The sequence below is a fragment of the Thalia democratica genome, chromosome 1, assembly GCF_965202585.1.
Source record: "Thalia democratica chromosome 1, ktThaDemo2.hap1.1, whole genome shotgun sequence".
NCBI classification, from domain to species: domain Eukaryota; kingdom Metazoa; phylum Chordata; class Thaliacea; order Salpida; family Salpidae; genus Thalia; species Thalia democratica.
Window position 1 is genome coordinate 67222421 of NC_139165.1, and position 15737 is coordinate 67238157.

A 15737-nucleotide genomic window follows, 5' to 3' on the forward strand; every position below is an offset into this window, starting at 1 on the left:
ATAAAGAAGTTAATAAAAGTTTTCAATTTTACTAAATCAAAAGAAAATAGTTTATCAAGTTTGTATTGATAAAGTTTAAAAAGTAAAAGTTTGAAGTTGCAGAAAAACAGAAGAAAAACAAATAAAATTAGAAATGATATTAAATCATCAGGGTTCGTGCGCGTCAGGCTAAGTCAGGCTAAATCAGGCTAAATCAGTTTTTTTGAAAAAAGTTGAAAAACGTCAGGCTAAATCAGTTTTTGTGTTTAAAAATTTGAGAATCTCAGTTTTTGTCAGTTCAAATGCATGAAATTTTTTTAATTAAGATCAAATTGAGATGTGAATTAATTTCTAAATAAAGATTTAGTTATTAAAGACAAAATCAGTCAGTATTTGTAAAAATAAGTGCATAAAACCTTTTGTTGAATCTCTAAAATAATTTTAAGAATCTTCATTATTTTGTTTATAGTAGATTATATACGTCATAATTATAAAAATTCATAAAAAAGTACAGTTTAAACATTACAGTTTAGTTCAACAACTTAGCTGTTTGTCTGAATTTGTTTACATGAGCTTTGTTTTTCAGAGCTTAGTTGGAACTGTTTTAATTTCTCATATAAAGGCTTTATACCAAATACTTTTTAGATTAATACTCTTAGCAGTTTGTTAAGTCACATTTCTGTTTTAATAAAAGCTTCTGGTCCAGTCATGTAACTTATAATTGACGAATTCAAGTACTAATTGACACGAACCCTGTATATGGGTTATAAGTGGTGGATGTAACTAAGCCCCAAAATTTAATAAAGGTATGAATTCATTGAAGCAGAAATTATAATGACCAGTTAAAAATATTCAAGTTGCTGGGTAAGCGATTGATAGATGTTGAAAAATAATTCATTTAAATTTTTATTTTCTTTAAAAGTAGTTTTGTAAATACTTTTATTGCGTTAATTTGCTAATTAAGACCCCCGATACCCAAAATGCCTTCTGAAGGTGATTTTTTCTACTTTGAAAAAATGTCAGGCTAAATAGGTCTCTGTCAGGCTAAATGAAAAGGAATTTCGCGCACGAACCCTGAATCATGCTGTGCAAGTTTTGAATCAACATTATTTTAATTATTTAAGGTTTCTATAACATAAATAATCGTGGCATTACTAATAAATGAATAACATAATCAAAGTTAAATTAAAAATTAATAACATATGCTACGCACTTTTTATAAATTATATAAAAAGGTGTTAAATTAACAAATAATTTAACTAAAATTGAACAGCTAAAGCCCATACTGTCTTGCTTTTAAATAAACTTAAAGCAATCTTAATATATAAATGATATACTACAACATTATAGTAGTAACTATATTTAAAATGCACATAAGTTTGGAAAAAAAAAATATTTTAAAAGTTTAGGCCTAAGGCAATGAACTAATGCAATTTAATCTTTTAGTTTTAAAGTAAATTAAACAAATCTAATAGGTCTTAAAGTTTATTTTTTAAATTTTAATCTTTAGTTTTACATACAATTAATAATCACAGATAGTTTATGTAAATTAAAGCTGATTCAACCATATTTTAAAAGTTTAAAAATTAATAAAAAAGCATTTGATGTTAGATTAAGGGCGTTAGGTTGGTCCACCTTGATTTTTACAAGTTGACTTTTAAAGTCTGTACAAAAAATAATTACAAATAATAATCTTTAATTATTTAGCACTACTCTGGCCAATTGCAATCTTCAGAATTAAAGATTTTATATAGATTTTACAAAAAATAAAGTTTTAAAATCAATTTTATTAGAAAAAAATTAGTTAATCAAACTTAATAATTATTAAAAATATCTTACTAAATAATTTAACATTAACCAACAATTATATTGTGACCTATTTGTAACTTAATTAATTACTAGTAGAATTTAAAAACCATTTGTAGTATTTTGTATTGCTGTTGAGGATAAAAAAGTTATACAGCTATTTTTTGTTTTATTGGCAGTATCCACACTACTATACCATAATTTAGAAATATCATAACAGAAATAACTTCTTGTATTACATTTCCTCATCCTAAGTAGCTTGTAATATGTAAAAAGTTGTATAATAGTTGAGCTTTAAAAAATTTCCTAAACAACTTATAGTTAAAAATCAAAACATTTGACATGAATTAATAGAGTTGTTTTTTTTTTTTCAAAAAATATTTACTAACCTGGGTTGCCACATGGTCAGGAAATCAGGAAAAATTGAAAAAAATGACAAAAGTCAGGAAAAAATGGGGGGTTTTGAAAAAAAGTCAGGAAACTTATTAAAATTTAAAAAAATTCAGATTTTTTCAGTTTAGATTACAAAATTCCTTATTTTCCAAAGCCTTCAAATGGTAAAAATTAATTAAAAAAAATTTAAAGTCTGAAAATAAATCCAAAATTTTCCTAGAAATTTACAAAATTGTTTAATTTCTAATGCCTTCATCTGGTATAAATTAGTAAAATATCCTTTATAAAACTGCAAAATTTTTCTAACAACATATTGAACAAGTACCCTACTTGAACAAGCAGACAAGAATAGGTGTTTGATTAAGTTCTATATTTTTTAAAATTTAAATTGTAAAAGTTTGTTATTATTTTAAAGTTTTAGTTGTGAAAGTTTGTTATTAATTAAAGGTTTTAATTGTAAAAGTTCCTTATATATTGTTTCGTTTATTTATAACTCATAAACTAAAATTGATTAGAATAAAAATGTAAACTTAGTAGACTAAGTTTGATTTTTTTTTGTTAACAAAATACAAAAAATATGCTTTAATACTATTAAAATAAAGACACATTTAAATAATTTGTTTCTCCAAAACACACATACTGACCTAAAATGTTTTAATAATATGCTTTTGATTACTATCCAAATGATAGTTTTCAGACTTAAGTCTAAATAAGTACTGAGATGGATATAATAACAAATGATACATTTGAAGAATCAAAAAGGTCAGATGACACTTCAAGTATTAATTTTGATAATCAAATTTTTTGTTCAAAAACTATTGAAGAAAAATTATTAAAAGCTCAAAAATTTCTTAAGTTAAATATTGAGAAGTATAGTTTGTTGCAGAAAGAAGTATTATTTTATCATAGAAAAACAAAAGATGTTGAGGATGAAACTATTGCAAATGTTAAAAAAAGTACGGGTTTGAAAAGTGATATTTTATCTTTACTTGAAGAAGAGCATAACTTGTACAAGAACCAAGCTTCCTTTAACACATTTCCAACAGCTACTTTTTATATGGAGCGAATAAACAAATTTAAAGGCAACCAAAAAGTTCCAAGCCAAATTACTTGCTTAGACAAGCATGTTCTTGGGCTGAAACAAAAGATTCTAGAAGTCAAAAATAAAGTGAAAGAATTAAGTTTTGATAATGTTAACAGGGTTGTTGAAGTGACAATAACCAAACCTGAATTTATTCAAAAATTAGAAAAAGATATTGATAGCAAAAAGATTACTGTGAAAGAGTTAGATGAAAATATTAAAAATAAAAAGTTAAAAATAAAGATTTTAACAAAAAAGTTTCAAGCGCAAAAATTGAGGCTAAGGCACCAAGTAGCTAAAAAAAGAGCAGAAATAGAAGAGAATTTTCAGGATAAAACATCTTTAAATATTCCTTTTAGAAATAGATCAGCTAGATGACAAATCAAATGATGTACCGAATTTAAGCTTATACGTAGTTGAGTTCACTCTTATTTATGATAAATTTGTTGTCATATTTCAAGTTGTAGTTTTAAAATTTAATTTTTTTTTTTTAATTTTTAGTTGACTACTCATAATTTAAGTACTACGTTTTCTTTTATCAAACTATAAGCTGCAAAAAACTGAAAAAAAAACCTACAACTATCTTTTTATGAATGTTACTTCTATAATTTTATCTGTTAACCTTTAATGTGATTGATCATACCATAAATTTAACCAATGTTGTATACAACTATATACCTTTAACAATATTAAACTCTTTTTTCTAGAAAATGTTTTATTACGTATGTAATAAGCTGCATATAATACATATTTTTATTAGCATACATAAAGTACCAATCTTTATAATCTTACATCAACTAACTTTTTGAAATGAGAAAAAAAAAATCAAGTACATTGCTTTTCAGAAATAGCAGTTGTTCGTCATTAAAACTTTGCACATTTTATATCAATTAAATCTGTTTTAATTTAAAATTTTTGAGTTAAAAAATAAATTTAACACAAAGTAAGACATAATACAAAGGCACTCATCTTCAGTTGTTGTTCTTTCATCTGTTAATAAAAAAAGATTTTTGTAAAAGTATGTTTTATCAGTTTAATCAAAACTAATTATTAATTGAATAATTTTACTTTTAAATACTTAAAATGATCGTTTTGTTGTAAAGATAAGTTCAATCCACTTCTTATTAAGAAAATCGAAAGTTTAATTACTTGATTCATTTAATCCGGTTTGAAAAAATATAAAAACATGAACATCTTATTTATTATATTTTAAACAATATTTCTAATTAAAGTATATGCCTATAATTACACAAAGTTTTTCTTAGGAGTATAGTCCGTGATTTTAAATTCAAGCATGTATTTATAGAAAAATAAAATTACAATCGTTTAATTAATACTTAAGAACTTTTTTTCTTTGCTTAACATGTAGTTTATTAAAAAGATCAACTAAAATAAATAAAAAAACGTTTATGCAACTATTAAAAAATTTTTATACAAAAGCAGCGGTTCAGAAACTTTTTAAAGGTTGTGTACAAATAGCATGTCACTAAGTAATACACTTTGTTCCAAAGATTATTAAATAAGTGTTTTTTATTATAAGAATTACTGCTATCATTGTCTTTATTAGTGAAGAACAGTTGTTATTAAATTTTATATCATTAAATTAAAACTTGTTGACATACAATTTTGCAAAACAAAGTTATTTTATAAAATCTACTGTCAATGTTGTCACATTTTCTTGAAAGTTTTTAAAACCTCCAGATAGTTTTTGATGAAGTTTAAACGGAAATCAATTTTATCTATTTTTATGTTTATTTTATAAATTGAGCTAAGTTTTATCGACCGGCTAGTTCTAGTTGTATGTACCATTTTAGTACTGAAATAAAGAGTTGTATGATCTTAGAATGTGTAAAATAAAATAAATAGAGTTTTATATTTTAAGTCATTTTTCTTAAGTTTAATATTACTCTAATGTACACAGTTAGTAAAAATATATATAGACAGATGCAGGTAAAATCTATTTAAGTGTTATTTAAGAAATTATAAGTAAAATATTTTTTAAACACAAATTAGTGATGTTTTACTCATTTGTAAAGTCTTTTTAAGTTTAATGCCTAACTTAAAGCAGTTTTTTATACCTTTTGTTATATTTGTACAAACAGGGTTGCCACTTTTACCTGGAAAAACCTGTAATTTTGGAAGTTTTGAAAAAAATCTGGAATTTTGAACAAAAATCACTAAAAAATTCTAGAATTTTCACATGTTCAGTAGTAAAATCTTGATTTGACTCAAAAAAATTTTGTCATCATCAAATTTTTTTTTATTATAAAACACATTTAAAGTATCTTTTCAAAGTATTTATACTATTTAATACATTTCATACCTTTAACTTAACTTTAAACTAAAAATATGTACTGTTACAAACCTGGATAAAATTTTGAAAAAAGGAGTGGCAATCCTGTACATAGGAATATGGTTATAAGTAAATCATATATTAGGAAAAAAATAATAAGGTATTTTTTAAAATAGAGCTAGTTTACAACGAATTTGACAAGTATTTAACCTGCTCAACGCTTACTGTACTGTGTTTATAATTTAATTGCTACTGTCGATGAAAATAATGCAAGTTTAATTAAAGTATCTTAAAATATCATACAAACGTAAAAAAGAATAGTATTTTAAAAACATACTCTAATAAAATATGCGTACATTTTACAAATAGAATTTACGTATTCAAAACTTACTTAAAGCATAATTTGCGTTTTTCATTATTATCTGCTTAAATTACGATGCACACTTAAGGAAACACTGACTTAAAATACCGAGATATAATGTGGGGGAGGTTGCCAAGAATCCCTGGCATTTTTAACATGTTAAGTAGTAAAATTTCAATTTGACACCAAAATTCTATCATAAAAAAAATTTCATCATCAAAAAATGTTAGAAAAAAACATTTAAAGTAGCTTCACAGTATCTTTTCAATATTTTTGTACTATTAAACTTAGTTTCTTACCTTAAATTTAAACTAAAAATAGATCTAAAAATGTATACTTTTAAAAACCTGGAGCAAACCTGTGTAGGGAATTCTAGACTTAATGTTAAAGCAGACCATAAATATCTAGTTTTTTTTTGTTTAAAGCTTTGCAACACAAACTATTTTTAGTTTTACAACTTGTATATACTTTTATCGTTGCTTACAAAATAATTGATTTCAATACAAGTGACCTAAGCACTAGTTTTAAAATGTACCTGTTTATACATATTCTACGTTGAATCTTCTCAAACCATCGGAAATTTCGATCCAAAAGGAGAAAACTCTTGCAAATGGATTGAAAGACTTTCCTACTTCTTGCAAGAATTTCAATGATCTTTTTGTGTCTGTTTTCAAAGATGATAAATATATTGATAGTTTTATAAAAACTTAACCTATAACATTTTTATATTACTTCTACTTATGAACATAACTTTTAAACCTTACGCTTTCATAAGAATTAAGTATATAAGTACATATAATTGGCTTCGGTCGAAACTCATTAACAGTTTTTATATGCTAATAAGTACTACTAGCAACGGTACCAAAATTGCATACTTGTGACGACAGCCATAAAAGTAACAATAGCATTTTGTTACAAGTTTTAAATTACAGTTTTTCTTTAAAATTACATTGTGGAATTAGATACGCTGCTTAGATATTTTGTTTACAAAAGTATTTAATGCTCCACTCCAACACACTTATTTTGTAAATTATCAATAGTTTTCAAACGACGGTAGGTGCGAAACTTTTTAATATGGTTTGAATTTTTTTTAAGTATTTTTATTCACCACCTTCAATAAATTTAGTGATAAGTTTTACATCACTTATAAAACAAAAAAACTACCACTTATTAGCAGTGTATTTGGTTCAAAATAGGACTTTCTTATCAAAGTTTATTTTCTATTTTAACTCATTTCTTTATTTACTTTAATATAGTGGTTACTATAAACACTTAAAAACATAACTTAAAACGAAAAAGACATAAAACTTTTATCTGACCTAAAACAACAAAAACAAAAAAAAAATTACGAAGTATAAACAAAAAGTATTTGGCATTCAATTGTTAGGTTTTGCTTCTTAACCTACTTTATGTGCAAAATAAATGATTTACAAAAGTTTTGTTTTTTTAACTCAATTATTACCATAAAAAATAACAGGAGTCGGTTGTTTTTGTGTTTAAGGAACCAAACTTTTAAAATCATTAACTATTAAATTAAGAGCCTGATTATAGATTTTTAAAAAAATTATTCCTGTCTTAAAAAGATAAATTTTTAGCTTTAAAGTACAACGCAGGCTGCATATCATTGTTTTATGGGCTTCAGTTTGCCGATCTCTGTGCTCCTAATTTCTCTATTCAAAGTAAATCAAAGTTTATAATTTGACTTACTTATATCTAACAAAGTAATTACTAAAATCTATTGGTATTTTTTTTTTAATTTTGCTACAAAACTACTTACTTAAGCATCTTTCGTAACCATTGCCATAAAACCCGTCTTGGCAAGTACAAGTAAATGATCCTTCAAAATTGTCGCACTTTGCAAACTCTGCACAAGGATCAGCAGCACATTCATTGACATCTTTGAAATAAAATTTAAAAATTATATTGAATATAACTTTTTAAATACTATCTGATTGTATCTTTTAACTTCAAATAGCTTTTTGCTTAAGTCTAAAACTTTAAATTTTGAAAAATTTATGTAATTTTAACGTCAAAAATTTAATTAATTTTCACTTGAGTTTGTTAACTTACTAAATATGCTTTACCTAAGCATATATAAAAATTGAGTTATTTGAAAATACCTTCACAAAAAAGTCCGTTTCCAGAGTAACCATCTTTACAGATACATCCGAAACTCCCGTCCTGTTCATAACATTCAGCGTTTTCATCACAAGTATTTCCGAATTCCTCACACAAAGGCACTGCTGAAAAAAGCAAAGACTAAGTTTTTTTTATCGCTTTAATTTTTGTACAAAGTTACAGGCAGTTTTATCTAATATAACAACTAAAACTATTGTTAAAGGTGAGAAAACTTTTTTGTTAGTTGCAGTTATGAAACATTGACTATGTATGTCTAATTGTATATCACTTTTTAAACACATTTTTCTATAAAAGATTAGTTTACTCAGAAGTAATCTAGATTAAACAAAGGCTTTATAGGTAATAAATATAAAGAAAAACTATCTGATCAAATTTAACAGAAAAAGTACTGAATTAGTTTAGCTCAAGTAAAATGTTATATGTTAAGTGTTTTGCAAAACTGTACAACAAGTAATCGGTGAATACAAAAACATTCGTTCAAGTATTACTTTTTAACTAAACTATATGCAACTTAAATTTGTTAACTTCTTAGTCTACATCAGCAATTTTTAACCTTTTTTTTCATATTTTACCCGTTTTAGAAAATTTATTACCAATTTTACCCCTTTTTTTAAGGTAATCACTAAATTTACCCCCAATTTACAAAATAGTGTTTAATTTTGAGTAAAACCAACTAAATTTTTTAAATTTTAAGCTTATTGGATAAAAAACATTGTAAAATTTAAAGTTTTTATTTAACTTTAAAAAAATTACAGATAAATATCAAATTATATTTAATAAAAGACAATTAATAAACATTAATTTACATAACTCGTAGTAAAGAAAATTTATTCCCTAAACAAGGTTAAGAATGGCTGGTATACACGTTTAAAGTCATCCCATTAACTAAACAACTTTATCAAAGACAATAAAAACGTCAAAACTCAAAAGTTTTGGTCAAAGGACATGGTTTTTATAAAGACTACTTGGTAATCGAGCTACACACTAACCTAAGTAATCATTTAGCACCTAGTTTATTTTAATTTTGTCCTTTATAAAATGTATAAGTTTTATAAGCTCTTAGTACATTATTGTTAAATAAAAAAATTGTCCTTTTTTTTCAATCTGTTTAAAATTTCAGAATTCAAAATATAATTAATAAACTTGTTTTTTAATTTACTCTTTAATTGCAGATTTTTTTTTATACTTTAGATTTTTAAATACTTCATATTTTCAATATTAAGTTTTACAACACCTTAAACTCAAAGGGCGTTGGTTTATCGATAACCGAAATGCTGAGCAACACGATACAATGAATTACGTGCCGAATTATACGAATAACTGAAGTTAACATACTGTTTAAAATATTTATTTTACTTGTACATACTTCGTTAGCTGCAAAAGCTGTTACGTGTTGCTGATATGCTTTTAACAAAAAAGTAAAAAATATTAAACAAAAAACACTAAAAACATAATTAGAAAAATATAACCTTTTTATTAAATATTTATAATAATAAAACGTTTTCTACGACATGTAGTATTTTAACAAGCTTAGTTGTTATACACTTTTACTATGACTTATTTTTCTTAAGTTTTATTATTTATTATAACGTGTAATTAACATTGCTTTAATTTTATTAATCTCAAAATTTTTCACTAGAGGTTTTATAGTTTACTTTAGTAAACTTTTTTTTATTTACAAAAATATTTCGTACATAGAAAAAGTAATTGAAGATTTTAAAGTTATCATATTAATTGATAACATAGTTTATGTCCATACCTCTAAAAGTTACAATCAATGTTATATAAATATTTTTTATTACAAGTAGTAAAGTAAGAACACTTTTTTTTTTTGCGTTTTGTAATCAAGAGTTTATAAATTTACCTAGAAATATTCCACTGAATTTTTCTAACATTTATAGTATATATAAAAGCTTAACCGCTTTGAACTTTTTACTTTTTTTTGCAACAGTCAAGTTTTTTTTTAACGTATTGTTATCAGTTTTTATCATTCAATAAATATTATTAAACCAACCAGTAGTTGTTGTTTCAGTCGTGGTGCTAGGTACAAAGGTTGTGGTGCTAGGTACAGAAGTTGTTGTGTCAGGTCGAGTTGGTCTTGTTGGTTCTACACCTGAACCTTCTCCAGACCCACCATCTTCTTGTGCATCTGTCGAAGTCTAGTTTGTAAAGTAAAAAAAAAAAAAAAAATACTAATCTATTTAATAACTAGTACGTAGTTCAAAAAAGTAAGTAATCAAATAAAAACTTATCTACAAGCTTGTCATACCTTTATAAAGTTATTACACAGCCCCTATCAGATACTAATCTAAACATTATTGTCTAGATTTTAGAAATAAGAAAACAATTTTGAACGCTTGTCTAATTTTTAATTGGGAGGCTTGAACTATGACAACTATCTTATTTGGTAGATTTATAAAGAACTTAATTTTGCCAAAAATATTAGTGTAAATTCCTATATAAACTAATAATACATATTAAATATATTTGATAACTTACAAACTATGCTGCTTCCTAGTAGAGCAAGTACAAATAGAAATGCTGTGTTCATGTTTCAATTTGTATAAAACTAAACGGAGAAGCTGAAAAATAATATTAACTCTTTAACTTTAACTATTACACGGATTTCTTAAACGCAAAACAGTAGAACTTAAAGTATTTTTTTTGTTTTGCTTAATTTTAATTGTGTATACTATAAAAAAAAATAGGAACTTCTTTTTTACTAAACTAAATTTATCTGTAAGGTCGTTGTTAGTATAACTAACTAAATTTAGTAAATTATATATTATCTGAAACCTTAACATAAACTTTTAATAGTACCTAGAGTCTAGACTTTATTGGTTTAAGTCTGAACTACAACATATCACAGCAAACATAAAAAAGCGATTTAAACCGAGAAGTTTGTATTGTTACAAACTTTTTTAGTTTTAAAGGGTAAAATTAATATTATTAACTTTTTTTATTACAAGTATTTTTAGATATAAACCTTAATAAAAAATAAGTATGTAATACTATTTTTAACCAAGTAGAGTTTTATTTTTGAAAAAGTATTTCAATAAATTGCAATAAAATGAAATATAGATATAATGTTTAAATAAGATGAAGTAAATTAAATAATGATTTTTTTAAATAACCAAAAACTTTTAAGTATACTTCTTCAAATCAGGTAATACTGTTTAAAAAACACAACGATAACACTTTTCCACACTAGTTATAGATTTGAGAATTATTAGTTTGTAATCTTTAATAAAATGAATTATGAGATAAAATTGTTCATAATACTTGTTGTAGTTTCAAGCTTTGCTAAAATATTGTTAAAAATCCCTGTCTGTCTAAGTTAATAATACTTCATCGTAAAATTTTTATGTTACTGTAGTTTTGCAAACAATAAAACTTATAAGTTATTACATATTTTACTTTTTAATTCGGGTTAATAGGTATAAAGTGATTTATAAATATTTCTAATGAATTTTAGAAATCTGGTTAAAGCAATAAAACCATTTGTTATTTTATACCATTCAAACCAATGCATGAAGTTAAATTTGAAAAGCACCTAATTAAATATAATCAAGAAATATTTTATTGTTAAAATAAAATAAAATAAATTTCAACATATCTTGTATTTAAGTGTCTAATAATCTAACTTTAAATCAAAACAAGTAATAGTACAAAAAATATATTTTAACGAGAATATGTAAGAATGTATAATAAATTTTACAAAATACTTTATGGAAGTACCGCTTGTTTAGTTTGTGTTGTTTTATATAAAATATAAACTAATGATGAATTTATAAAAATAAGTATTTCTAATTTTGTATTTGAATTAAACCTGTCTCTCTTACTAATACAGAAGAACTCAAATAAAACTATACTAAATATAATAAGTAAAAGTTAGTACAATTTGATTTTTTTACTGTTTTAGAACTCTACGCGCACAAAAAAAAACAGCATTTATAAACTTTAATGAACCATACTGAAACAAATACACTTGTTCACACAATTTAAGTAGTACTTGCTAAAACTTAAGCACCTTGTAAATGTACTTTCTTCCCGGTTTAATTGTTTGACAGGAGAAATGTATTTGGTGATATTCTTTACTTTAAAAAATAAGCTAAGTTTTCAGTGGCTTATTAAAGCGGCTCCTCACTGTGAACTATCAGTAATTTTTTTTTTTTTTTATTTAAAGTCAACTAAATTAAATGGTTTTGTTAGGAGATATGTTTGTATATAAAGATTCTTAATTTTATTTTGTAAAAAATCTTAAGCTTGTTTTATAGCTTAAAGCTGTTTTTTATGTTGCTTTACCCCACGTAAATATACGCTAAATCATAAATGTATATTTATTTTAATTAATGACTAAAAAGAATTTATGCATTTGTTGTTTAAAATCAGTTCAAACGATTTTAATGAATCCGGTATAAATAAGGCTATTTCAAATCTAGCTATTTTTAAATTTAACTTGATAAAGCGAAATGCATGACACAAGTTTGAAAAACTATTGCAATTAAAAACGCAAGATTTACGAAAACTTAAATTTTGGGCATCTACCTATCAACAACTGATTAAAAAAAATAATAAATAACTTTTTTTTTTCTTTACTTAAAGTAACAAAAAAAAAGCATGTTTGAAAGCTAAAGTTACTTTACATTTATCTATTTTCTTATGTGTCTATTCTGTACTTTAGTTTTTCAACTAGTTATAATAACTTCTCAAAAGTATTTAAACATAAAAAGCAATAACACTAACTTATAACTTAAATAATCGGTAACAATCAGACATTAAAAAATAAATCAAGCTGTTTTGTATAACAAAATTAATTTTTGCAATTTTGTAAGACTAACATAATAAATCCTCTATAAAACTGATTATTAAAAGTAGACTATAACCATTTTTAATTATATTTGCTTTTAAAGTAAGTGAAATAAAGCTAAAAATATTACTGAAAAACAAAACATACTTTTAAACAGCCTATAAATAATGCAACCATTTTGTTTTAACGTTAATTTTACCTAATATTTTGTCTTAAAAGTATAGCAAAAAAAGTATTAATTTTTTTTTTAACCTTGTAGATGTACAGCATTTATTCTCTGTAAATAGACTAAGACTAAAGAAAAAACTACTCATTACACACCATGATATAATATATTAAAAACATAACTGATTTATTTTACATTTTTTTAAATAGTCTTTTTAAATACACTTGATGTTTATCGAAATATAAAAAAGTTTTTTTTAAAAACAGAAACAGTTTGTTTAGCTTAAATAAATGTTTCAGTTTTGTTTCAAACTTGTTAAACAGAAGTTATTATTTTTTTAAATTTGAAGTTAAACGTTTTAACAACAATTATTAAAAGTATTTTCATTACATACATTCATTTTTGAAAAAAAAATAAAATAAAGATTACAAGTCAAGATTTTTTTTTTGCTGATTCGCTTGATTAACCAACTTTTGCAAAATGAAGTAAATAAATATCTTTATTTAACTAATCAGTTTAACCATTAATTCTTAAACTTTGACATTTTTGATTTTTAAGTTTATAGGTTTTTGAAGAATAAAATTATTTTAGTTTTTGCCTATTATTTAATTATTTCACACAATTTCTAGTTTCTGTTAAGTTTTTTACGATGCTTTATATTATATTTTCATACATTAATTAATTTGTAACATAGTGATACTATATTCTTACTTTTAACAAATTATTTTTAAGACTTTCAAGTACATATTTACCTATTTAAATATTTAGAATCAAAAAATTTCGGGCCAATTACTACCAATTTTTTTTATTATGTTCCCAATCTGTACTGCTATTACTTTAAACAGTTTAGTAGCTTAATTTCTAAATAATGGCTAATAAACGATAATTAAAAATACTGTCTGGATGATGGCTTACAAAATAAATTTATAGTGGTAACGTAATAAGCGTGTTAAAGTTTTAATTTATAAGTTTTTAATGTTTTTTGTACAGCAGTAATAAATTGCCGAAGCCGTCTACACAACTTGCACTAAACTAAAAATCATCAAGTTTTATAATAATATAAATTACAAAAGATCAATATAGGATAAAAAAAATTCATATATAAATGTACTTAATCAAAGTACTTTATTTCAAAACTACCATAGTACTTTTCTGTCAGAAAAAAAAACAGTTTTATAGCCTAAAAATACTGTTTTAACGTAGAGAGATTAAATATATCTTAATAAAAAACACAAAATATATTCAAAATAACGAAAAGTCTTATATACTTATTTATTTTCAATCTAAAAAATACTTTTATAAAAAAATCTTTGAGTCGAAAAGTAAACAGCAAAATATTAAGTATACAAAAGAAAGCTAGATTTTTTTCCCAAAGCTAATCGGGCTAAAGAACTTAATGAACAAATAATAAAAATGTTATCCTAAAAATGAAAAGAAGAGAGGGTTTTTAAAACTTTATCAAAAAAATTTCAAATTTACTCTGTTGTTTTCTTAAAACCTAAAAAGTAGTCTTAGTTTTTTTCATTAAAAGCACGAACTATATAAAAAGTTTTTCTAACTTTTTTTAAAAACTTTTTTCTTACTTTGAAAAAAAAACTTTTTTGCCGTTTGTTAATGATTTAAATTTGTTATTTTTTATATGTTTTGTTGTCATTCATAAAAAAATATATAAAAATCGTACTAATTTTCAAGATTAGTTTATGGCAACTAAATAAATACCTTATTCTGATTTTTACTTATCTATAAATAAATAAAACTATTCGAAACTAATTCATATACGCAGCCCATTTTGAATTTGTAAAGCGTAGCAATTGCATCTAAAGAAATTTTAAATACAAGATAATCCGTTATAACTTAAAAGAAGTTATTTAACGCATGAAAAAGTTTTTGAACTAATATCTTCAATTTGACTAAAATATACTGTTTTACTTTTCAAAGCTGTTTTAAAGTTTTTATAACAAACTATTTTTATATAAAACTTCATAAAGCTTTTAAAACATTTTAACAAGCGTTTGATAAATTTCAGTAATAAAAAGTCATTTTAAGACTTTTATAATGATCACCACTTTATTTAATAGAAATTCTTCTTTTAGAAATTTGTTTTTCTAAGTATTCGAGATTAGTTAAAACAGTGCTTTGAATTTTTTTGTTTAATTTTTTCTTTTGATTTTGATTTCAACTTGCATCTAAAAACTCAAAAATAAAATCTTGTAAATTGACTAAACTCAGCAAAATATTGACTGAACCCTATTAATATTTTCTTATTTTAAGATGGTTTAAGTAGAGCCGAGCAGTTTTTCTATTCGGTCAACCATGAGTTTTCTTAATTGTGTAAAATTTTCAAAATATGCTTGCTCCGTTGCACATCTTTGCATAACTCCTGCATAATTTTTGTAAAACGAAACGTATAAATATCCGTTTAAAGAATTTTTGCAATACCAAGCCTAACCTTTTTTTTTGCTTTGTCATAAAGTTTTTTTTAGTTTTTGTATATATTTTTTGTAACAATACCTGTTGGAATTAATATTTTATACACTAGAAATATTTAGCTTCAATTTTTTGTATTCTACTAATTATTTTACATAACATGATAATTAAGCTTCTCGCAATTTTTGTAAAACTTTTAAATAATTGTTTTACTTCATATAAAGTTATATTTTTCTATTTTTAATTAGCAAGAAGATACTTTTTTTATAGTATTTTATCTAC

The 15737-nt window shown here is 23.8% G+C and overlaps 1 protein-coding gene across 2 annotated transcripts; it reads right to left on the minus strand.

Moving 5' to 3' along the window:
- Nucleotides 1-3962: 3962 nt before the first annotated feature.
- On the minus strand, nucleotides 3963-10636 carry LOC145846632 (uncharacterized). 2 transcript variants are annotated; one of them, XM_082953324.1, is made up of 6 exons: nucleotides 10552-10636; nucleotides 10067-10201; nucleotides 8034-8153; nucleotides 7691-7810; nucleotides 6449-6577; nucleotides 3963-4249 (listed from the first exon to the last, which is right to left on the minus strand). In XM_082953324.1, the coding sequence occupies exons 1-5, from the start codon at nucleotides 10601-10603 to the stop codon at nucleotides 6453-6455; spliced, it is 552 nt and encodes a 183-aa protein (XP_082809450.1). In that variant the 5' UTR covers nucleotides 10604-10636; the 3' UTR covers nucleotides 3963-4249; nucleotides 6449-6452. The 2 variants fall into 2 exon arrangements, with proteins under 2 accessions (XP_082809450.1, XP_082809449.1); XM_082953323.1 differs by having other exon boundaries at nucleotides 8034-8156.
- Between the last annotated feature and the right edge of the window lie 5101 nt (nucleotides 10637-15737).